Source organism: Mustela lutreola, chromosome 15 (assembly GCF_030435805.1).
Source record: "Mustela lutreola isolate mMusLut2 chromosome 15, mMusLut2.pri, whole genome shotgun sequence".
NCBI lineage: Eukaryota > Metazoa > Chordata > Mammalia > Carnivora > Mustelidae > Mustela > Mustela lutreola.
The window spans coordinates 58,665,261-58,687,329 of record NC_081304.1 but is presented as its reverse complement, the minus strand read 5'-3'; the positions used below and the strand labels follow the sequence as shown (position 1 = coordinate 58,687,329).

General features: G+C 64.4%; 1 protein-coding gene across 7 annotated transcripts; it reads left to right on the top strand.

Annotated features, from left to right (window-relative positions):
- The first annotated feature begins 192 nt into the window (after nt 1–192).
- On the top strand, nt 193–21,983 carry KDM6B (lysine demethylase 6B). 7 transcript variants are annotated; one of them, XM_059147217.1, is made up of 24 exons: nt 193–346; nt 7,119–7,235; nt 12,173–12,292; nt 12,533–12,675; nt 12,768–12,909; nt 13,119–13,217; nt 13,322–13,541; nt 13,627–13,719; nt 13,804–13,965; nt 14,056–14,256; nt 14,352–14,696; nt 14,807–16,989; nt 17,076–17,202; nt 17,308–17,413; nt 18,202–18,407; nt 18,521–18,585; nt 18,671–18,739; nt 18,833–18,981; nt 19,141–19,255; nt 19,355–19,542; nt 19,683–19,824; nt 20,104–20,230; nt 20,322–20,492; nt 20,612–21,983. In XM_059147217.1, exons 5-24 carry the CDS (start codon nt 12,773–12,775, stop codon nt 20,633–20,635), a joined length of 4,929 nt encoding a protein of 1,642 aa, XP_059003200.1. In that variant the 5' UTR covers nt 193–346; nt 7,119–7,235; nt 12,173–12,292; nt 12,533–12,675; nt 12,768–12,772; the 3' UTR covers nt 20,636–21,983. The 7 variants fall into 7 exon arrangements, with proteins under 7 accessions (XP_059003200.1, XP_059003194.1, XP_059003196.1 ...); XM_059147211.1 differs by having other exon boundaries at nt 18,668–18,739; XM_059147213.1 differs by lacking the exon at nt 193–346 and adding an exon at nt 950–1,080 and having other exon boundaries at nt 18,668–18,739.
- The last annotated feature ends 86 nt before the right edge of the window (nt 21,984–22,069 follow it).

Sequence of the window (22,069 nt, the reverse complement as noted above, 5' to 3'; positions counted from 1 at the left end):
CGAATGGAATAAGGGTTTGTCAGGCGGGGCTCGGGGCTGGACCCGGTACGTTGCACCCCGAACCCGGCACCCCGCATCCGGCATCCTCCTGCGCACCAGCGCTGAGGCGAGTGGGACCCGCAGAAGGCGGGGCGGGGCCCGAGAGAGGGACTCCCGCGCGCGAAGGGGCGGGACCACGGGGAAGGGGGCGGGGCTGGGGCGCAGGGGGGGCGGTGTTTGTGTTGGAAAATCCAACTGCGCCACGGGGCGGAGCGGCCCCCCCGGCCCTGGCCTGGGAGAGGGGGGGCCCGCTCGACCCCCTGGGAGACCTCGGGGAGCCTGAGCACCTGGGACTCCCCAGAAACAGGTAACGGGGAGCTGCGAGGGCGTCTGAAAGGGGGAAACCCATCTCCGCGCAGGGGTCGGGACGCCCGAGTCTCAGGACCGGTAGAGCCGGGGATGGACGTTTGGGTCTTGGCAAAGGCACTAAAAGAAGGAGACCGGGGCGCAGGACGCCAGGGTACCCTAGAAGAGGGCGGGGCGGGGTGGGATGGGGTAAGAGCGGGGAGGCAGAAGAGTTGGGGGTGCAGGTGTCCAGAGGGGCCTGAAAGGGCTCCCAGTCCCCCTCGGGCTGGGATTCCCCTCCCCGACCCTGGGCGGAGCGGGGCGGGGCGGCTCCTGACAGAAGGGCAGGACTGAAGGTCGGAGTCCGCAGCTGGGCCGGTGCGACCACCCCCTGCTGTCGGGCGTGGCCCGGCAGGCAGGGGTCTCCGGGCCCGGGGCCACCTCTGGGTGTCCCTCCGGTTCTCCGCACGGTGAGGTGTGTCGCCTCAGCCTTGCCCCTCACGGCGGGAGCGCCGGCTAACGGCCTCCCTGCTGCGGCCTTCGCCTCCATCCACTCCGCCGCACCCCGCTAGCCCCTCCATCCCTGGGCTGACCCCACTCGGCCGCTCGTCGCCCTCGCCGGAGCCGGCTCCGTGCGGACCTTCCCAGCGCAGCCACGAGATGGCGAAGGCGAGACACGCAGCAGGAGCCGCGGGAGCGGGGTGGGCGCTGTGGCCCGGAGGGCGGCCGAAGCCCCCCGCCCGGCCCGAGAGAATGGTGGGCGGGGGTGCGCCTCTGGCTTTCTGTCATCTCTGCCCCTCACAGGAAATTGTGGGCGGGAGGGCGAAGGGCAAGTGGTGGGGAGGGGGCTGGGACTCAGTCTCCGCCTCCCCGGGCCGCGGTAAATAGTGGGGAGGGGGCACGCAGCTTGGTTACTAAGCGACGCAGATTCGCTTCCAGTCTGCTGCGGCTGATGGCCGTTACCTGGGGACCGGGCGTGGGGGGGCGGTCTGTGGCGAGCGGGGGGCTGGCCGACCGCGGGGAAGGCCGAGGGCGGGACGCCTGCTCCCCGGGACCCGGAGAGCCCGGGAAGGACGGAGGGGACGACGCGAGCCGCGCTGCCGCAGAGGAGGGCGCCGCGACCGTCCGGGGGAGGCGGGACCCAGGCGCGGTCCCGAGCGGCGCTCCGCTGGCCTTCCCGGGGGTTGCTTGCCCTGTTGCCGGAGTAACTGGAGAGCCAGACTCGGGAGCCGGATTCCCGAACTCTCGCATCCGGCCAATCCGCTCGGGCGGACGGCCCTGACATCAGGGCCCTGGCAGCCAATGTGCTGGAGGCTTCATAGAGCCACAGGAAAGGGGCGAGGGGAGGGGGAGAGGAGGAGGAAGGCGGGAGGGAGCTGCTCGGGACCCGCACGTGCACTCCCACACGCTCGCGCCCACCCTCCTCCCCCCTCCGCACGCGCCCGGGTACCCCCCTGCGCCTGCGCGGCGAGTCGGCGCTCGCGGCACACGGTCCCCCCACCCCCCATTTGAGTCTGTGTTTGCAAACTAGTCCTGGGCTGCGCTCCTCAGCCTCTGGGGACCTGGGCGTCTGGACTCGCCGGTCCTCTCTCGCTGGGTCTCGAACCTTTAGTGCCCAGCCCTGCGTGGGCGGGGCCGGCTACCTGTTTCCCACCCACCCCCCAGCTGGCGCCCCACTCTCCCAGGTGGGCTGGGCGGAGCTGCGGTTTCCGGCCGCTTAGGCTCCGCAGCCGCCTTCCCGGGCTCCGGCTGAGGTTGCCTCCCTAAGGGGAACGGAACGGGTGTTTGTGCCCCTTCCCGAAGCTTCACTCGCTTGGGCTCAGCTGCTGTAGGTGGCGGGGGGAGGGCGCTACGGGGAAGCCCCGGACGGCCCAGGTGACTCTTGCGGGCCCTGACGCCCCTTTTTCGCGGGAATTCCTCCCCTCGGCTGGCACACCAGAATCCTTTCCATCCCTAACGTGTCCTCCCCGCTCGCCCCCGTGCTCTTTGCATTTCTCGGGGCTCCCTCTGGGCTGTGTGTCCCGGTCTCCACTCGTCCTTCTCGGCTTCTCCCGGTTATATAACTCTTCCTCTCGCCGTGTCCTGGTTTCAACTCCACAGACTCCGCCCTGGAACTGCGCGGGGAGGGGCTGGAGAGCTGGGGACCCAGACAGGTTTCGGCTGGCGGCCGGCTGGGCCACGGGCGATCCCGCAGATGGGAGACGGAGCCCCGCGGGACCCGGTGCCCCCGTCCCTCACCTTCTGCCCCCGGCCCCCACCCGCGATCTCGCCCGAGAGAGAGAAGGCATAGTATCTGCGAGAGGCGTGTCGGGACTCCGTCAGAAATGTGGGTTGGGAGGTCAGGGCTGGAGGCGGGGAGGAGGAGCCTTAACAAGTCCGAGTCCCGGGGACTGGAGCCGCTTTGGGGGTAGAAGAGATAAAGGCAAGCCGCCTGGGTTCCTTCCCTCCCCTGCTTTTTGGGCTCCCAGAATTCCTAAGGCTATTTCCCAGGAAGCTTAGCCAAAGGCCCCTTTCCGCCCCTAGGGGTCAAAGGTCTGTGCTAGAGGTGGCCTGGGATGATGTCACCAGTGCACGTGCCCTGGGACGGTTGCCAGGCTGGAGGCCTCCTCCCCTTTCCATCCCGCACCCCCGCCCCCCAACCTCTGCCCCGAGTCCGGTTCCAACCCCGTGCCATCTTTTCTCCCTCTCCCTTCCCTTGGCCTTAGCAGCCTGCAGGTGGGAAACCCTGGCCTGGAGTTTTGTGAGGGGGAGGGGCACGGGTGTGGTGTGGCCCGAAGACTTTGCCCCTTTGCTGGGCTACGGGAACCCTGCGGCATTTTGCCCCAGATTGGTGGGGAGAGCTTTCCTTCCCAGCAATTCCTCCCTTTGAAAGAGCCTCCCAGCCGTCTTTCTGTTTTCCCACCTGCTGCATTGCCAAGTGTCCTGTTGCCCCTTTCCCCATTTTGAGTTGAAGGGGGAGTGGTTGCAAGATAGCAACTCCCTGGAGAGCTGCGTGTGGTGTGGGAGGGGTCACTGGACCGCAGCTCACCTCTGATCTGGATCAGTGACACCCCAGCAGTGAGGAAGAGGGTCAGGAAACGGTCTCAGACTGAAAAGTCAGGGTCTTTATTCTGTGTGGGTGGGTGGATCACTGAGGGAGGAGGGCTCCGTTCATAGCTGCCGGGGCTTTTCCCTATTGAGTTAATTCCTGGGGTTTGGTTATAATAATTGGGAAAAAAAATTCATTTTTCTTGTAATGCACCTTAGAGCTGTCAGATCAGACCCGGATTCCTTTTTCAGCTCTGCCACTTAGTGGCTATAGGGACTTGGAAAGGTCACCACCTTCCAGAGCCTTATATTCTTAATTTGGAAAATTTAAATATCAATACATACCTTCTAGGCGGCGGGGGGGGGGGTTTGAGATAATTTATGCTAAGTATTTATGCAAAACACTTAGCACAGGGCTTGGCACAGAATAAATACTGCACGAAGGGTTGTTAGGAAAGGCTCTTTCTTGTTAAATGTGGATAGTTATTATTTTTACGATGAAGGTTATTCCACTGGCTTCAGCCTGGCCAGGACCTCAGGAGTTGGTCAGGGAGGAGTGGGGAGTTGGTGTTAATTTGGTGGGTGGGAGGGAGGGGGGCTCGGGATTAGCTTTCCCTGTGTTGTGCACTTTATTTGATGAGGGCTTTAGTCAGATTTGTATTGCTTTCTTTAGGATTATTAATTTTATTTCTCTCCTCTTGGAGAAGAAACAACTCAGACTATTCCTCTGGCCGTGAAAATAAAATAATTGTATTGTGGTTCCTGATTTTTAAGCAAGACCCGGGTCCCCTCCCATGTTGTTCTCTGGGGCCTTTCCATTTAGCAGAGGGACTCCACAGTTTTCTTTGCGGGGACCGGGCTTGGCTGAGGGGTGTGTAAAAGGTTGGGTGGGTGGGTGGAGGGAGACTAGTGCTGGGGGCTGGGGGGGGGGGCGGGTAGTTAAAGGAAGAGACCGGAAGGGAGGAGGAGGGAGCCTGCTGGTGGGGAGGGAGGGAGGGGAGGAGGAGGTGGAGGAGGAGGAGGAGGAGGAGGAGGAGGAGGGAGGGGGTTGGGGAGAGCCTGCTACAGTTCTTTGTTTGACTCCGGGACTCAGGGACGGGGAGGAGGAGGGAGGGAGGCAGAGGCTGCAAGCGCCGGGGCAGGCCCAGGAGGCAGAGGAGGGACCGTCTCCCCCGCCCCCCCAGCCCCCACTCCCCCCCCTGCTGCTCCCCCCCTCCCTACCCGGACTCCGGGGGCACCGCCGGGGGACAGACACCCAGCAGGTAACCCTGGCCTGGCTCGCCCTCCCTTCTCGGATTTTCCTCCACACCCTCCCGGATAACCCCTTTCCCCGACTCTGTCTCCCCGTTTTTCTCTGGCCTTGCCTCTTTCCCCTGGCCTTCCTTGTTCCATCTCCCCCACTTGGGCTTGTCGCCTGCTGGCCGCACCGCTGTCTCGTGCAGCCCGACTCCCTTCCCCTCGCCTGGCAGCCTCTGCGCCCCAGGTCTGCCCGCGGCACCTATCGGGGCTCTGTCTCGCTGCTTCTCTGGGCTTTGCTTGCCTTCCGACCTGTCCCCTGGGGCTCTGAGTAAGGAGGCAGTCCCTGTCCTTTTCTCGCTCCCCCTGTTCCCCGCCCCCCCAACTCTGGCCCCCTTTCTCCTTCTAGCAGTCTCTAGGGGTGGGGAGAGAACCGGAATTTGGGGGGCCCTCTGGAAGGGCAAGGGGCTGTGTGTCGCTGGGGAAAGGGTCTGGGAGTGTGTGTGGGGTGGGGGTGGGGGCAGTTGGAGACCTGGCTGCCTCCCTGTTGTCCCTTTAAATGGCCCTCACATTTCTGGGGACTCTTGGGGGGGAGGTGGCAAGCTGCCTGCCTGGGGGGTAGGGCCCTCGGTTTGTGCACACAATCAGGGGTGGTAATGATTTAAAGGGACAGGCTTGGTGTGGCCACTGCCACCCGGAGCCGGCGGGAGGGGGAGCCGGCAGGCCGCGTCTGGGGAGGCTGGATCTGTAGTGGGGCCTGCCAGGTCCAGGATGGTGTGGCTGAGACCTGCAAGGAGGGGTGACAGCTTGCAGGGGGAAGGGAGGCACTCAGCCTGGGCCTTCTCCTGGGCCCCACCTTTGGGTGCTTGGACTCCTTGGCCAAGAGCCCTTGAGTGCAGACTGTGGAGTCTGTGGGCCATCAGGTGGGGACTGCTGGTGGGTCTGCAGGTCAGCAGCCAGGCCTGGGCACTTTGGAGCTGGCTCCGCAGCTTCCCCTTTTGTTGTTTGGCTCTGTGCACAAGAAAGCCCCAGCCCCTCCCCCAGCTCTCCCTTCCCGTCCACATGCCGCCCCCCCCCAACACACACACCCACCCCAGCTGTTGGACAGATGAATTAGAGCCTCCGGCTTGGGGCCAGGGCTGGTGAGGGATTAAAGCTCTGGGGCTGGCCCTTTAAATGGCTGTTGGCCCCTCCCCCCCACTCTGGTGTCCAGACACCCCATACACACTCCTGTGACCCCCTTGGCTGCCCCTCACTCCTTCTTTGGTGTGTCCTGAGGCCTGCCACTCCCCTCTCTCTAGGCTTGACCTTCCCCTCCAACACAACCACATACACAAACACTACACACACACACACACACTCTCTCTCTCTCTCTCTCTCTTTCTCTCTTTCCCCACACATTCTCAGCGTCTCTGTCCTGGAAGATTCCTTCTCCAGCAGGAGAACTTTGCCTGTCTGGCCTCCCTAGCCTGCAGCTGCCCATGACCTGGCACACGGAGGGGCCCCGCCTGGGTCAGGAGTAGCATCTCCCTCGGGCCCGTGTCGTCAGCAGCCCCGGCACCTTGCTGCACATTGCATCATGGAGGTTGGGGGCTGGAGGCCTGAGTCTCTGGGGCAGGGGGAAGGATGTCGGCTGGAAGGCCAGGGAATGGAGAGACTGCACTGGGAGCCCGAGTGTCTGGGACCTTAAAGGCCGAGCATGGTTGCTAAGGAGGCAGAAACCATGGGTCCCTGAGGAGGACTGAGTCTGAGGACGGGCAAGACTTAGGTGTGATCCGAGGTGGACACCTGATTCTTGGCCCTGGACTTCTGTTAAAAGACCTAGCTGTTTGTCTGTGACAGGAGGGGAGGGGGTGGGCCTCTGTCACCTTCTTGGGCCACATAGAGGAAGGAGGTGATGGAGAAACAGGATATGGCCTTGAGGGGTGGGATGGAAGGGAGGCTTGCGGCAGAGGCCATGTCCAGACCCAGGCCCGGAGTCAGTCCTTGTTCGGAGAGAGGCTCCTCCCCGCTGGGCCCGTTCGTCTAGTCTGGCCACCTGTGCTGCTCGCAGAGACCTGCCTGTGCCCGCCTTGGGGAAGGGGAGGGGGCAGAGTCCAGAGGGTGGGGTTGACTGGTTTCGTGATAAGGTGAGGGAGGAGGCTGAGCTGAAGGCCGGGGTGCGCACACCTGGGGCTGGGATGGAGGCTGACTTGGGTGTGGAGGTCAGAGGCAGACGGGGCTCCTCTGGGACCCGGGACTCAGCGGGAGGGGTCTGTCCCAGGAGGCATCATGAGTAAGGTGTCCACCGCCGACCTACACAGATGCCATCGCCTGTGCCTCTCACCCCCTGCTCCAAGCTGCTTCCTAAAAGGGAAGAAGGCTGGAGGACCACTTTGGGGATGGCTTTTTCTGGTTGCCACGGAAACAGGTTCTCCCATCCCATCTGACCACCAGCAGCTGGTTGCTCCTCAAGAAGACAGGGAGCACAGGAAGATACTCCGGCCTGGGAGACCCCACTTCTAACTGGCTTTTTTTTTTTTTTCTTTCAGGTTCCCCCAGGCACCATGCCAGCCCCGTAATACCACCCATCCCACCCACAGTGGTCTGCTGCACCCCACTGCTGGGGCACTGGTTCCAATGAGACAGGACACATCAGATTCCATCTGGTAAGTCCTGCCCCCGAGCAACACCTCCCCCAACCCGCAACAGTCCTGCTCGCTGCCACATGCTTGAGGAAGAGTGGTACGGTCTGGATCATGCCCACTCCCCAGAATGGTCCAGTCCAGCTCGTGGCATGCATCCCCCCATGTGATGCTGGAGTGGTTCAGCCTTCCTGGTTTATGGAGCCCCCCCTCTGTTGCCTCTGAGTGGTTCAGCCCGGTGCTTCACAGCCTCTCCACGACCACCAAGGCCCCCCCCCCTCCCGACACCCCTGTGCTTCAAGTCAGTTGCTTATTGAATGGACTTGAGCTAGAGTTTGCAAGCGGTGTGGTAGAGGTGAGCTACCCTGGAGGGATTTTTCTTGGGGTGGGGGTGCCCTAGAAGAGTTGTTGAACAGTCTGGTTTATGGATGGTGATTGGAAATTGATTCCGAGAGGTAGTGGAGGCCCCTGGCACAAGCGCCTGCTGTTGCCATGGCAATCGTGGCATCTCACCTTTCCTTCCAGATCCCTTTCTGGTCCGTCCTGTTCCCACTGCACTACAGCGATTGCAGGCTGCCCAGCGCCTTAAGTCTTAGCCCTCTTCTCCTCACCTCTCTCTTTCTGCCAGTTTTCTGCCTGAGGCTCTGTAGGCCAAGCTTCCATCCCTCATTCTCTAGGAGAAAAGATGATACCTAAGCCGGGACTTGAGTTCTCCGAGCGTGTGCCGCTCTTTTCCGCTACTCACTGAATTTTTGAGTGGGACTGTTTTCTCCTCTGTGTCTCTGTTTGGCAGGATGGTTTGCACATTGGGTTACCTCAGTGGAATTGTGTTGAATGAATGTGTTAACTGAATGCGCTCTCTTGCCAAGAAAGCAATGGCTTCTGAGATCTGCTACACAGTCTTCTGCCCACACCCACTGTAGAGGACGTGAGACATTTGGGATGGTAGAGATGTCTCTGGTAGAACCCCGGGGGCAGGCTGACCCAAGAGATGGCCTGTGAGGATAAAACCAAGGGATGGAGACTAGGACAGAGGCCTTCTAGAAGAGTGCAAAGAGTTGAGGCCCTGGGAAGAAGCCCAGCCCTTCCACTCTTGCAGAGTGAACTTCACGAAGTTACATAACCTCTCTGAGCCTCAATTTCCTCATCTGTAAAATGGGGTTAAAAAAAAAAGTACCTCCTACCTTAGGTTTGGGGTGGTGGTGGGGGGACGTTTTAAAAATGTATGTTTAGTGTTTAAACACGGTGGCAGGCATGTAATAAGTATTCACGAAATGCTAGCAATTACCATCATAATGGGAGCTGCAGGGAGCTGGGAGGATAAGCAAGGACCTTAAGGAATAGGACAGAACTTGATTGAAGGCAGACAGACGCCCAAATATTTGACTCAAACAGAAGGATCACTGATCCAGCAAGCGTCAGGATTCCGGGCAGTGAGGCGAGGAGTCAGCAGGGTCAGCCTGCTCCAGTGTTTCCCAGACTCTGTTCAGGAACATGAAGGCAAACCCAGAAGGGCATGTGCAGAGACACACGTGATCACGCAAGTGATGCAGAGGCAGACCCAGACAAAAGACCGAGACAGGAGCCAGGCAGACACACAGACAGAGACAGCCCTTCAGAGTCATGTAGGCAGGCATAATGACAGGAACGCGTCAGATGCAGGCCCAGAAGGAGACAAGATGAGCAGATAATGCAGGTGCACTGAGACAGACACCGGGACCCACACACAGCCGACCTTGTCAGACACACTGGGGAACACAGCGGTCCAGTCAGAGGCAGACACAAGGCTCGCAGTGACACATAGCGGGCCGCGGCCGGCACTGTCACTCCTCGGTGGGGGGCGGGGAGGGGCCAGCGGCGAGGGAAGGCTGGGGAAGGGAATCCCGAGCGGGCGGCCTGCCCGGGCGGCTGAGTCACAGCGGCGCCCCAGCCGGCGGCCCTCCCCTCCGCCTCCCCCTCCCCCAGGTAAGAAGCGAGCCTGTAACCCCTCGCTTCCACCGGGCCGGAGGAGGCCTGGCGGGGACCGGGATGCGGCGGCGTTCCGGGACCGGCCCCCGCTCGGCGCGCGTGGCGCGCGTCTGCCGATCGCCTGCGGGGGAACACCGTGTCTGCGGGGTCTTGTCTGTGGCCGGCATGTGAGTCTGCGTGCGCACGTCTGGCCCCTCAGCCCGCGCCCCGCGCGGCTCCAGCGCTGCGCCGAGGGGCGTCTCGGGCTCAAGCCCGCAGAGGGTTAAGTGGGTGTGATTGATGGAGTGGGTCTCTCTCGGGGCTGCGGGGGAGGGGGTCGGTTAAAGTCCCTGAGTCCAGAGCCCGGATGGAAGGGGCGGAGCTGGGCTCAGCCGGGAGTGCCCGGATGGAGAGGGCGTGGCCTCGGCAGGAGAAGAATTAACCCTTTCTGGGCGGCTGGCCCCCGGGACACGGGGCGGGCGGGAGAGGCTGGAATGGAATGTCTGCCCCAGAAGTATACCGTCCTCCCAGCCTGGCTCCGGCCGCGTGCTTCTTCCTCTCATCTGCCTTCGAGGAGTCTGTGGGCGTCTGTCTTTGTGCCTGCCCGTGGTTGTCCCCTCCCCTCGGTTAGTAGGAACACCGGGAGTCGGGGAGGGCTATTCCTGCCCCAAAGCGAGAGTGGAGGTGAGAGTGGACCGCGAGCCGCCTGCGGGAACAGGTGTGAGCGGGGCGTCTAGGCTGGCGTTCGCGGGGAGGGGCCGTCGTGGGGGAAGACGAGAGGGGAAATTCCGCGGGACCGGTGGTGAGCGGTGTGTGGGCTGAGTTGTGTCTGCCTCTGACTGTGTGTCTGTGTGTGTTCAGGGAGGCGGGGACTTAGTCAGTGGGAATAGGGGAAGGTTTTCTGGGTGACTCACGCTCCCCCCCCCACACACCCCGAGCCTGAATCAGACCCCGAGGGAGGTCTTTGTACGGGAGGCGGATGGTGTGTGTGGGGAGGGGGGTGGCGGGGGGGGAGTCAGGCGCCTGGGTCCCGGGTGGGGACAGGGATCCGTGGTCGTTGGCGAGAGTGAGTGTGTGCTTAGTGTACAGGAAGTTTTTGTTGTCCAGTGAGGGCTGCTGTGTTCTGAGTGCCGGCGTGGGGGGTTGCGGACAAAGGTGGAAACGGGCTTGGAGGAACGGGGCTCAGTGCTTTAGGGAAAGCTGAGTCAGTTCCCCGTGGGAAAGGGGAAGTGGTGGAGGGGAAGTGTCATCATCGCACTAGGGGAAGCTGCATTTCCTGGTAACTGGCGGCGCCCTGGGCGCCCCTTCGCAAGCGGGGATCTGTTCCCCTGATACCCGGACCCCCGGTCTCCCCTCCCCACCGCGTCTTCCCTTGAGTGGTCCGGGACTTGGGTCGGGGACTCTGGCCGGGGCTACACTGGGACCGGCGTTAAGCGCTCTGCTCGTGCCAGGGCTTGGGAACTGAGAGAAAGTCTGTGTGGCGAGGAGAGAGGGCTCGGGGCAGGAACTCCGCCAGAGCCGCGGAGAGGGTCCGCAGAGCCCGGGCGTGAGCCGGCCTCGGCGGGGAGGGCGCGCCGGGACCTGCGGGGTCCGAGAGCTAGCCTGTAAACAGACGACCTTGCCCCGCGGAGGGAGGACTGTTTTCACCAGAAACCCGCCTGCCCTTGCGGGCTGGGTGGAAATTTCCCCACGGCGCAGACTTCTCTCGGCGAAGGCGAACTTTCCAGCCGCCCCCAGCCCCTCGTAGCGCGCTCTCCCCCGGCTTCCTGCCCGGCGCGAGCTCCAGCTGGAGCGCTGGCCCCGCCCCCGCCGCTTTGTACTCTACGCTCGCCTCTCGCAGCTCTTTGTACTCTAGACTCTCAATGGACCGATCCCGGGAGCGGAGCCGGCGCCCTACCTGCAGGGACGCGGGGTAGGCCACGGGGAGGCGCGGGGACGGGGAGCCTGGGTTCAGAGAGGCGAGAGGGAAGAACTGGGGCCAAAGGGAAGGTGCTCAGAAGGGGAGCGAGGCGCCCGTCGTGGGTCGAGGCAGCACCGACGGGAAGGGGCGGGGGGGGGGTGGCGGTGAAGGAGGAAGTGAAACGGGTTCTGGGTTCTTTAAGGGAGTGGGCGGTGAGAGTGGGACAGGGGTGATGTCACCGCCTGTCGGGCCCCGCCCTCCTCCCTCCCGAAGGACCCCCCTCTTACACTTACACACGCCGCTTCCGCTGCGCAAGTAGCCACGTCACGGGCAACCCCCGAAATCCCCCCTCCCTTGGGGGGCGGGGGCCACGTGGGCCGCGGGGAACCGCGTGGCCCCGACGGGGAAGGGCACAGAGGATACGGGAGCCACGCGAGAGGGGCCACTCGGGACCGCGGTGCGCGACTTCTCACAAGTTGGGGGGATTGAAGGGAGATTTTGGTTTGGGGGATCGGTTGGCATTGAAGGTCTGGACAGGCGGGGAAGTAGAGGAGCTCAAGGAACTGGGTACGAGGCTGGGGGCCTGACCGTGGTTTGGGATGGGGTCAGGCGTCGGGGATGGGGCGCTCAGGTCGCGGCGCGGGCGGGTCTGGCTACCGGAGATGTCGCCGTGACCGGCCAGCCCTCCGCAGCTCCCGGAGGCACTCGGGGTGGGGGGCGAGGCAGTGCGCGGGGTTAAGTGAGGAAGGGGAGCGACCCCTTTGCCTGCGCGGGGCGTCCGTTGGCTGTCAGTCGGTCTCACGGCGGCGGGGCGCGGGGCGGCTTCGGGCGGTCGCGGCGTGAGCGCCGGTGGCTCCGCGGGTGCGTGGGACTTGCGGGTAGCGCCGTCCGCCAGGCCGGCCCGAGCGTGCGACTCGCCGCCTTCTCGCGCTAGGGTCCCGGGCCCCGCCGGCGCCGCCGGCCCGAGCGCCGGGCCCGAGGTGGAGACCCTAGGTGGGAGCCACGGGGTCACACCGGGGTCACCCCAGGCCGAGCCCGTCTGACCGGCTCCGCCGCCCCTCCTCCCCCGGCCCGCAGCGGCCGGGCTCACCTCGCTCTCATTGGTCCCGGCCAGGCTGTTACTGAGGCGGAGACACGGGTGATGATTGGCTCGCTGGGGAGAGAGGAAGTCCTGTGATTGGCCAGATCTCGGGAGCTCGCCGACGCCGGGAGAGGACGCTCCCACGGAGGCCGGGTAAGCAGTCGCGCCGCTGTGCGTCCGCCCCAGTGGCTCCCGACTGCGAGCTGCCGCCGGCCGCCTGGGCCGCTCCCAGCCGTCGGTCCCGGCGCCTCGCCGTCGCCCTGGGCCGCCGGGGGCCTCCCCTCAGGGAAAGCCGGGGCGGACGCCCAGTGCAGATGACCACCTGGCCCAGCCCCGGGCCTCTGTCGTATGCTGGCCGGCTCACCTCACTCCTTCTCCTCCTCCCCTTTGTAGAATTGGCTGTGAAGGGCTCTGGGTGGCCGTCTGGGGGCAGTGGGCACTCCTGTCAGAGCGGCTGGAGCGGGACCGTCGCCCCAGAGAGCTGGGGCAGGGGGCCGTGCCCGATCTCCAGGGCTCCTGGGGCCACTGCTGACCTGGTAAGGGACAGGCCGGGGCGGGTTGGTGCTGTGCAGGCTGCTGGCTCAGGCTGCGCCCCCACTGAGACTGTAATCTCTTCTCCCTGGCTCAGGCTGGATGCATCGGGCAGTGGACCCTCCAGGGGCCCGCGCTGCACGGGAAGCCTTTGCCCTTGGGGGCTTGAGCTGTGCTGGGGCCTGGAGCTCCTGCCCGCCCCATCCCCCTCCTCGTAGCGCATGGCTGCCTGGAGGCAGGTGAGAACTTGGGGCCTCTCTCTGTCTCCAGGCACCCTTCCCATCCCCTCAACTCCTCAGTCTCTGTGTCATTCTCTGGGTTTCTGCCATTCTGTGGACCTCAATGTAGTCCTCCGCTGCTCTCTCTTAGCTTTTCAGTCCCCTCCTTCCTAGGTAGAGACAGGACTGTGTAACGTTGTTGCGTGTTAACAGACCCCTTCTCTCTCTAGGTGCTCTGCCAGCATCGGGCAGCACCCCCTCTCTGCGCCCCTACCCCCTTCACATGGCAGTAGTTCCGGGCACCCCAACAAACCATATTATGCTCCAGGGTGAGTGAAGATTCAAACGTGCTGGGGATGGGAGGTAAGTCTGGGGCCCGGGAAGAGTTCCCCGAAGCCTGACCCCAATGCCCGCAACCCCTTTTGCTCTGTAGGACCCCCTCCCCAAGACCCCTCCATGGGAAGCTGGAATCCCTGCATGGCTGTGTGCAGGCGTTGCTCCGAGAGCCGGCCCAGCCAGGGCTGTGGGAGCAGCTTGGGCAGCTGTACGAGTCTGAGCATGACAGTGAGGAGGCCATCCGCTGCTACCACAGCGCCCTTCGTTACGGAGGAAGCTTGGCTGAGTTGGGGCCCCGCATTGGGCGACTGCAGCAGGTAGGATGAGGCAGACCCTGGGACGGGGGCAGGATTGTGCCTCCGCGCTCAGTACCCTCATCTTAATGTGTGCTTCTGCTCTCAGGCCCAGTTCTGGAACTTTCATGCCGGCTCCTGCCAGCACCGAGCCAAGGTCCTGCCTCCCCTGGAACAAGTGTGGAACTTGCTGCACCTCGAGGTGAGACCGGGGCCGGCTGGGCTAGGGAGGAGGCCCGGGCCAGGTATGGAGCTGTGTCATTCTCTCTCCCCTTTCTGTCTTCAGCACAAGCGGAATTACGGGGCCAAGCGGGGAGGTCCCCCAGTGAAGCGAGCCGCTGAACCCCCAGTGGTGCAGCCCGTGCCTCCTGTGGCACTCTCAGGCCCCTCGGGGGATGAGGGCCTCAGCCCTGGAGGCAAGCGCAGGAGAGGCTGCAGCTCAGAGCAGGTATGGTTGTATGTGGAAAGTTGAGCAGGGAAATAGCCGGAGGACCGGACTGGGGGACGGAGTAGGGTCTCACACTCTGTGTCTTTCTAGACTGGCCTTCCCCCAGGGCTGCCGCTGCCACCACCGCCACTGCCACCGCCGCCACCACCGCCGCCACCACCACCGCCCCCACCCCTGCCTGGCCTAGCCACTAGCCCTCCCTTTCAGCTGACCAAGCCAGGGCTGTGGAGTACCCTGCATGGAGACGTCTGGGGCCCCGAGCGCAAGGGTTCGGCACCCCCGGAGCGCCAGGTGAACTCCCGTCCATTGCCCCTCACCGCTTGGGTGCCAGGCCTGCGTCCTCTGTCCTCCGTCCCTCATTGGCGGCCCTCCTTCCTCTCCCACAGGAGCAGCGGCACCCGCTGCCCCACCCGTATCCATACCCGGCTCCGGCCTACACCGCGCACCCCCCTGGCCACCGGCTGGTCCCGGCCGCACCCCCAGGCCCCGGCCCCCGCCCCCCAGGAGCAGAGAGCCATGGCTGCCCGCCTGCCACCCGTCCCCCCGGAAGTGACCTTAGAGAGAGCAGAGTTCAGAGGTCGCGGATGGACTCCAGCGTTTCACCAGCAGCAACCACCGCCTGCGTGCCTTACGCCCCTTCCCGGCCCCCTGGCCTCCCCGGCACCACCAGCAGCAGCAGTAGCAGCAGCAGCAACACCGGTCTCCGGGGCGCGGAGCCGAGCCCAGGCATCGTGAGTGCCAGCGGTGGGCGCAGTGGGGCACCGGCCTGGGAGCTCCTCTTCAGGTGGGGGAGCTGGAGTGGCACTCTGACCCCCCCGCCACCCTTATCCTCCTCTCGCAGCCCGGCGCTGACCATTACCAGACCCCCGCGCTGGACGTCTCCTCTCACCAAGGCCGCCTGGGGCCCTCGGCACACAGCAGTCGGAAACCGTTCCTGGCGGCTCCCGCTGCCACTCCTCACCTGTCCCTGCCGCCCGGGCCCCCCTCACCTCCTCCGCCACCCTGCCCCCGTCTCCTGCGCCCCCCACCGCCCCCTGCCTGGCTGAAGGGCCCGGCCTGCCGGGCAGCCCGTGAGGACGGGGAGATCTTAGAGGAGCTCTTCTTCGGGGCTGAGGGACGCCCCCGTCCTCCCCCACCACCCCTCCCCCACCGCGAGGGCTTCTTGGGGCCTCCGGCTCCCCGCTTTTCTGTGGGCACTCAGGATTCGCACACCCCTCCCGCCCCCCCAGCCACCAGCAGCAGCAGCAGCAGCCCTACGGGGCCTGTGTCCTTCCCCCCGCCTCCCTACCTGGCCAGAAATTTAGACCCCCTTCCCCGGCCCCCCAGCCCCACACTGAGCCCCCAGGACCCACCTCTCGCACCCTTGACTCTTAACCTGCCCCCAGCTCCTCCCTCCTCCTGCCACCAAAATACCTCAGGAAGCTTCAGGCGCCCGGAGAGCCCTCGGCCCAGGGTCTCCTTCCCAAAGACCCCCGAGGTGGGGCCGGGGCCGTCGCCAGGCCCCCTGAATAAAGCCCCCCAGCCTGCGCCGCCCAGGGTTGGGGACCTGCCTGCCCGAGGCCCGCGGCTCTTCGACTTTCCCCCTACCCCGCTGGAGGACCAGTTCGAGGAGCCGGCCGAGTTCAAGATCCTCCCCGACGGGCTGGCCAACATCATGAAGATGCTGGACGAGTCCATCCGCAAGGAGGAAGAGCAGCAGCAGCAGGAGGCAGGTGTGGGCCCCCCGCCCCCCCTGAAGGAGCCCTTTCCATCTCTGCAGCCTCCGTTCCCCAGTGACACAGCCCCGGCTGCCACCGCCTCCGCCTCCGCCGCCACCACCACCACGGCCGCCACCACCGCCACAGCCACCCAGGAAGAGGAGAAGAAGCCACCACCAGCCCTGCCGCCACCGCCGCCTCTTGCGAAGTTCCCACCCCAGCCCCCGCCCTCGGCCGCCCCGCTGCCCCCAGCGGCCGGTCCGGCTGGCCTGCTCAAGTCCTTGGCCTCCGTGCTGGAGGGACAGAAGTACTGTTACCGGGGGTCTGGAGCAGCTGTTGCCACCCGGCCCGGGCCCTTGGCCACCACTCAGTATTCCCCCGGCCCCCCGTCAGGTGCTACCGCCCCACCACCCACCTCAGCGGCCCCCAGCGCCCAGGGCTCCCCGCAGCCCTCCGCTTCCTCGTCATCTCAGTTCTCTACCTCAGGCGGGCCCTGGGCCCGGGAGCGCAGGGTGGGCGAAGAGCCAGCCCCGGGCCCCATGACCCCCGCCCCACCGCCCCCACCCCTGCCTCTGCCCCCTGCTCGGTCTGAGTCTGAGGTGCTAGAAGAGATCAGTCGGGCTTGTGAGACCCTCGTGGAGCGGGTGGGCCGGAGCACCACAGACCTGGCGGGCCCAGTGGACGCGGCGGGCCCGGTGGATGTGGCGGGCCCGGTGGACAGTGGGACTGAGCGACTGCTGCCTCCTGCCCAGGCCCGGGAGGAGAGCGGTGGGGTGGGGGCGGTGGCAGGACCAGGCAGCGGCAAGCGGCGGCAGAAGGAGCACCAGAAGGAGCACCGGCGGCACCGGCGGGCCTGCAAGGATGGCGTGGGTCGGCGGCCCCGAGAGGGCAGGGCAAAGACCAAGGCCAAGGCCCCCAAAGAGAAGAGCCGCCGGGTGCTGGGCAACCTGGACCTGCAGAGCGAGGAGATCCAGGGGCGCGAGAAGGCCCGGCCTGATCTCGGCGGGGCCTCCAAGGCCAAGCCACCGGCAACTCCGGCCCCTCCACCAGCTCCTGCACCCTCTGCCCAGCCCATGCCCCCCTCCACCCCCGGGCCTGGGAAGAAGGCCCGGGAGGAAGCAGCAGGGCCCCCTGGTGTTAGCCGCGCTGACATGCTGAAGCTGCGCTCCCTTAGTGAGGGGCCCCCCAAGGAGCTGAAGATCCGTCTCATCAAGGTAGAGAGCGGCGACAAGGAGACCTTCATGGCCTCCGAGGTGGAGGAGCGGAGGCTGCGCATGGCAGACCTCACCATCAGCCACTGCGCCGCCGACGTGGTGCGCGCCAGCAAGTAAGTGAGGTGCCGGCACCTGGGACCCCCTGCCCCTGCCAGGTCACCCTGGTAGCCCTGCCCTCGTCTGTCTGTCCTCCCTGCAGGAACGCCAAGGTGAAAGGGAAATTTCGAGAGTCCTACCTTTCCCCTGCCCAGTCTGTGAAACCGAAGATAAACACAGAGGAGAAGCTGCCCCGGGAAAAACTCAACCCGCCCACCCCCAGCATCTATGTACGTGGGCCACCCCTGCCATCAGACTCGCATCCGTGCTGGGGGCCGGTGGGGGGTAGGGGTGGGCCCCGAGCCTCACCCCTGCCCTGTCTCCTCCTGCTGCAGCTGGAGAGCAAACGGGATGCCTTCTCGCCAGTGCTGCTGCAGTTCTGTACTGACCCTCGGAACCCCATCACCGTGATCCGGGGCTTGGCGGGCTCCCTGCGGCTCAGTGAGTGTGGCAGGGGGTGTGGGGCAGAGCCATCTGAGGGCCCCCGAACCTGGAGACCCCCGGCTGGCGGCCAGCACAAGCCCTCCTCAGTCCTACGTAGGCCGTACTCAGTGATGGGTCTGCCGGTCTCAGGCTTTTCTCCCATCTGTGTGTGTCCCCAGCAGCGGGCAGAGGGAAAGGGATGTATCTCAGGACCCGGCTGGAGTCCCTTTCAGTTTTCTTGGCAGTGAGAGTGAGGGCACAGATTACACAGGGCCTGGGTCAGCCCATGGTTTGAGGCTTTCCCTCTTCCAGTCCTTTATTGTGCAGACTTTCAGACAAAGCTACAAACGTAGGAAGGGAAACCACACAGAAGCATAAAAATCACATCTCCCGTGTACCCGGAGCGTCCTTTCTCCCCACATGGCCTCCCTTCTCTCCGCTGAGCTCCTGGAAGCACTTTCTAGGCTTTCACTTCACCCCATCTCCTTGGATCCAGTGATGACTTAAGGAAACTTCCATTCATTGAGCACCTCTTGAGTGCCAGGTGCCGTGTGCCTGTGGCCCCGTGCACACCCGAGGACATGGCTGGAGGGACCCTGGCTCAGGGCAGCATTGGGAGGTGGCGTTGGGGGTGACCCAGATGAGAGCCTGGTCTGGGAAGGGCCAACTGCCCCAGCTGCCTGTGGGGCTGGCCTTGTCCCCTGTCCTCCTGGGCTAACCCTGCATCAGAGGCTCAGGGAGTAAGAAAGCCCACGCTCCCTGCCCTCTGCCCCTGCCCCGACGCCCTGCTCGGTCCTCCCTTGCAGACTTGGGCCTCTTCTCCACCAAGACGCTGGTGGAAGCGAGCGGCGAGCACACGGTGGAGGTACGCACACAGGTGCAGCAGCCCTCGGATGAAAACTGGGATCTGACGGGCACACGGCAAATCTGGCCTTGCGAGAGTTCCCGCTCCCACACCACCATTGCCAAGTACGCACAGTACCAGGCTTCGTCTTTCCAGGAGTCCCTGCAGGTGAGGGACGCACGCCTGGCTGGACCCAGGGGTAGGGATCTGGGGGCTGTGATGGGGGCACCCCGGGGCGGGTGCTGACCCAGGCCTGCGCCCACCCCTCTGTGGCCAAGCAGGAGGAGAAGGAGAGTGAGGATGAGGAGTCTGAGGAGCCAGACAGCACCACAGGGACCCCTCCCAGGTAGGTCCATTTGGGCCCTCCCCTTCCCCACTCCTTAGTTCTCGTGCCTCTCCACCAACCCGTGCGCCCTTTGCCCTGGCAGCAGCGCTCCCGACCCGAAGAACCATCACATCATCAAGTTCGGCACCAACATCGACCTGTCTGATGCCAAGAGGTCAGTGGGGCGGGACCAGAGCGCCGCCTGGTGGGCAGAGTTGGGTGCGGGGGCGGGTAGCCTCTCACTTCCGTGGCACCTTTGCCCCCGCAGGTGGAAGCCCCAGCTGCAGGAGCTGCTGAAGCTGCCCGCCTTCATGCGGGTCACGTCCACCGGCAACATGCTGAGCCACGTGGGCCACACCATCCTGGGGATGAACACGGTGCAGCTGTACATGAAGGTCCCTGGCAGCCGGACGCCAGGTGCGCTCCTGGCAGGGGCGTGCGTGCCTGCGAGGTGGGGGGCGGAGGGCGGGGCTGCTACCAGGGCCTCCGCCAGCCAATGAGGGTGCGAGGGTGGGCCGGGCGCGGAGCGCAGGCTTGACCCCGGCCAGCCACGCTGTTTTCTGTCGCCCCCTGCAGGCCACCAGGAGAACAACAATTTCTGCTCCGTCAACATCAACATTGGCCCTGGCGACTGCGAGTGGTTCGCGGTGCACGAGCACTACTGGGAGACCATCAGCGCCTTCTGCGACCGGTGCGCGCCGCCCTGCCTCCCTCCCGTCCCTCCGCCCGTCCGACAGGCCCGGCCCGGGGTCCTCAGACTTACTCCTCTGACCCTGTGACCACCCCGCAGGCACGGTGTGGACTACCTGACTGGTTCCTGGTGGCCGATCTTGGATGACCTTTATGCTTCCAATATCCCCGTGTACCGCTTCGTACAGCGACCCGGAGACCTCGTGTGGATTAATGCGGGCACTGTGCACTGGGTGCAGGCCACCGGCTGGTGCAACAACATCGCTTGGAACGTGGGGCCCCTCACTGGTGAGAGGGCGGGGGCATGCGGGGCGGGAGTGCAGCCTGCTGTGAGGAAGGGGCCTGTCCCTGCCCACTCCGCCACGGTCCCTCCCGGCTGGCAGCACATCCTCAGTCTCCCCCCCCCCCCCCGCCCCCCTGGCCCGCAGCTTATCAGTACCAGCTGGCCCTGGAACGATATGAGTGGAACGAGGTGAAGAACGTCAAATCCATCGTGCCCATGATTCACGTTTCCTGGAACGTGGCTCGCACGGTTAAGATCAGCGACCCGGACTTGTTCAAGATGATCAAGTGAGGGCCCCGTGTGGGAAGCAGACCCTCTCCACCTGAGCAGGCCTCGGTCTAGTGCTCCCTGTCCAGCGCCACCCGGCTCCCCACCTTACCCCGTGTCCCGCACTGTGCCCGCGTTGGGATGGCTATGGGCCCCGGCTCCCAGGCCGTTTCTTCTTCTCTGATCCAAGTAGACGAAAGCCACACGAAATGTCAGCTGTGACAGCTGCCCAGGTCAGGGACTGTGACCCCCCCATCCCCCTCTGGCCCTCACCGCGCCCTCGCCCCCACCGTGTGCAGGTTCTGCCTCCTGCAGTCCATGAAGCACTGCCAGGTGCAGCGCGAGAGTCTGGTGCGCGCCGGCAAGAAGATCGCTTATCAGGGCCGCGTCAAGGACGAGCCCGCCTACTACTGCAACGAGTGCGACGTGAGTGCGCCCGCCCCCGACTGCCCCCCTCCCTGTCCGTCCCCGGGACTGCCCCCCACCCCCCAGCTGATGGCCCCGCTCCGGGTCCCAGGTGGAGGTGTTCAACATCCTGTTCGTGACGAGCGAGAACGGCAGCCGCAACACGTACCTGGTGCACTGCGAAGCGTGCGCTCGGCGGCGCAGCGCGGGCCTGCAGGGCGTGGTAGTCCTGGAGCAGTACCGCACCGAGGAGCTGGCGCAGGCCTACGACGCCTTCACGCTGGTGAGGCCCGGGCGGGCGGCAGCGGCGGGCGGGCTCTTCCCCTTCTCCACTCCCGCGGCGCACCCGCCGCCGCCCAGCCCGCCGCTGAGCTGAGCCCGATGCCCGCTTTCTCCCTGCAGGCCCCCGCCAGCACGTCGCGATGAGGCCGGACGCCCCGCCCGCCCGCGCGCGCGCAGGGCGCCGCGGGGCCACCAGCACACGCCTGGGCTGGACCTAGGTCCCGCCTCTGGCCGGGAAGGGGGTCGGGCCCAGCCCTTCCACCCCATTGGCAGCTCCCCTTCACTTAATTTATTAAGAAAAAAGTTTTTTTTTTTTAACAAATAAGAGGAAAAAAGGAAAAAAAATGGGAGACGGGGGAGGGGGCTGGCAGCCCCTCGCCCACCAGCGCCTCCCCTCACCGACTTTGGCCTTTCTAGCAAGAGACACAAGGACCAGGCTCCGGCGGCGGCGGGGGTCACATACGGGTTCCCTCACGCCTGCCAGCCGCCCGCCCACCCGCCGGGCGCAGAGGCACGCGGCCCGTGCATGTACATAGACGTTACGGCAGCCGAGGTTTAATGAGATTCTTTTTATGGGCTTTACCCCTCCCCCCAGGACCTCCTTTTTTACTTCCAATGCTAGCTGTGACCCCTGTACATGTCTCTGTTTATTCACTTGGTTATGATTTGTATTTTCTGGGTTTTTGTTTTGTTTTTTAGGTTTTTTGTTTTGTTTTGTTTTTAATTTATAACAGTCCCACTCACCTCTATTTATTCATTTTTGGGAAAACCCGACCTCCCGCACCCCCCCTTCCCCTAAGCCATCCCGCCGCCCCTCCGGGGACCGCCCGCCGCGGGCCTCTCCCTGCGCCCCAGTGTGTGTCCGGGCCCGGCCCGTCCGTCTCCGCCCGCCCGCCCGCCTGCCCGCGGCGCCAGCCGGGCTCTCATGGTGCTCAAACCCGCTCCCCTCCCCGACGTCCTGCACTTTCTTGGACCAGGCCCCCACTCCCGACCCAACCCCAGCCCCGCCTGAGGGTGAGCGACTCCTGTACTGTAGGGGAAGAAGTGGGAACTGAAATGGTATTTTGTAAAAAAAAAATAAAATAATAATAATAATAAATAAATAAAAAAATTTAAAGTTTTAAAGAAAGAACTATGAGGAAAGGAACCCCGTCCTTCCCAGCCCCGGCCAATTTTAAAAACACGGACCATCCCCTCACACCCCACCTCCCCTCCTCCCTTTTTCTTTTTAAGCGTGAACCAGCCCAGGGCCAGGACCTCACTGGGGCAGGGACACCCCGGGATGAGTTTCTCCGGGGATTTATTTTTGTTCGGTGGGTGGTTTTTCTCTCCCACGCTGGGGCTGCGGAGGGCTGGGGGGTTTACAGCCCCGCTCCCTCGCACTGCACTGTCTCTCTGCCCTAGGGGCAGAGGGGTCTTCCCAACCCTACCCCTATTTTCGGTGATTTTTGTGTGAGAATATTAATATGAAAAATAAAATCAGAGAAAAACACCCGGTTTTGATAACGTGCTGGAGCTCGCGGGGCGCGCACGCGGGGGAGGGCTGCGGGGCCCAGCTGCGCAGACCCCGGCGGGGCG

What these genes read in the sequence shown, in the direction of transcription:
- KDM6B (XM_059147211.1), top strand. Translation starts at nt 12,773, where the DNA reads ATGCATCGGGCAGTGGACCCTCCAGGGGCCCGCGCTGCACGGGAAGCC. An exon ending in AAACCATATTATGCTCCAGG is followed by an intron (nt 13,218 to 13,321) that starts GTGAGTGAAGAT and finishes TTTGCTCTGTAG; the next exon opens with GACCCCCTCCCCAAGACCCC. An exon ending in CCCTGGCAGCCGGACGCCAG is followed by an intron (nt 18,982 to 19,140) that starts GTGCGCTCCTGG and finishes CGCCCCCTGCAG; the next exon opens with GCCACCAGGAGAACAACAAT.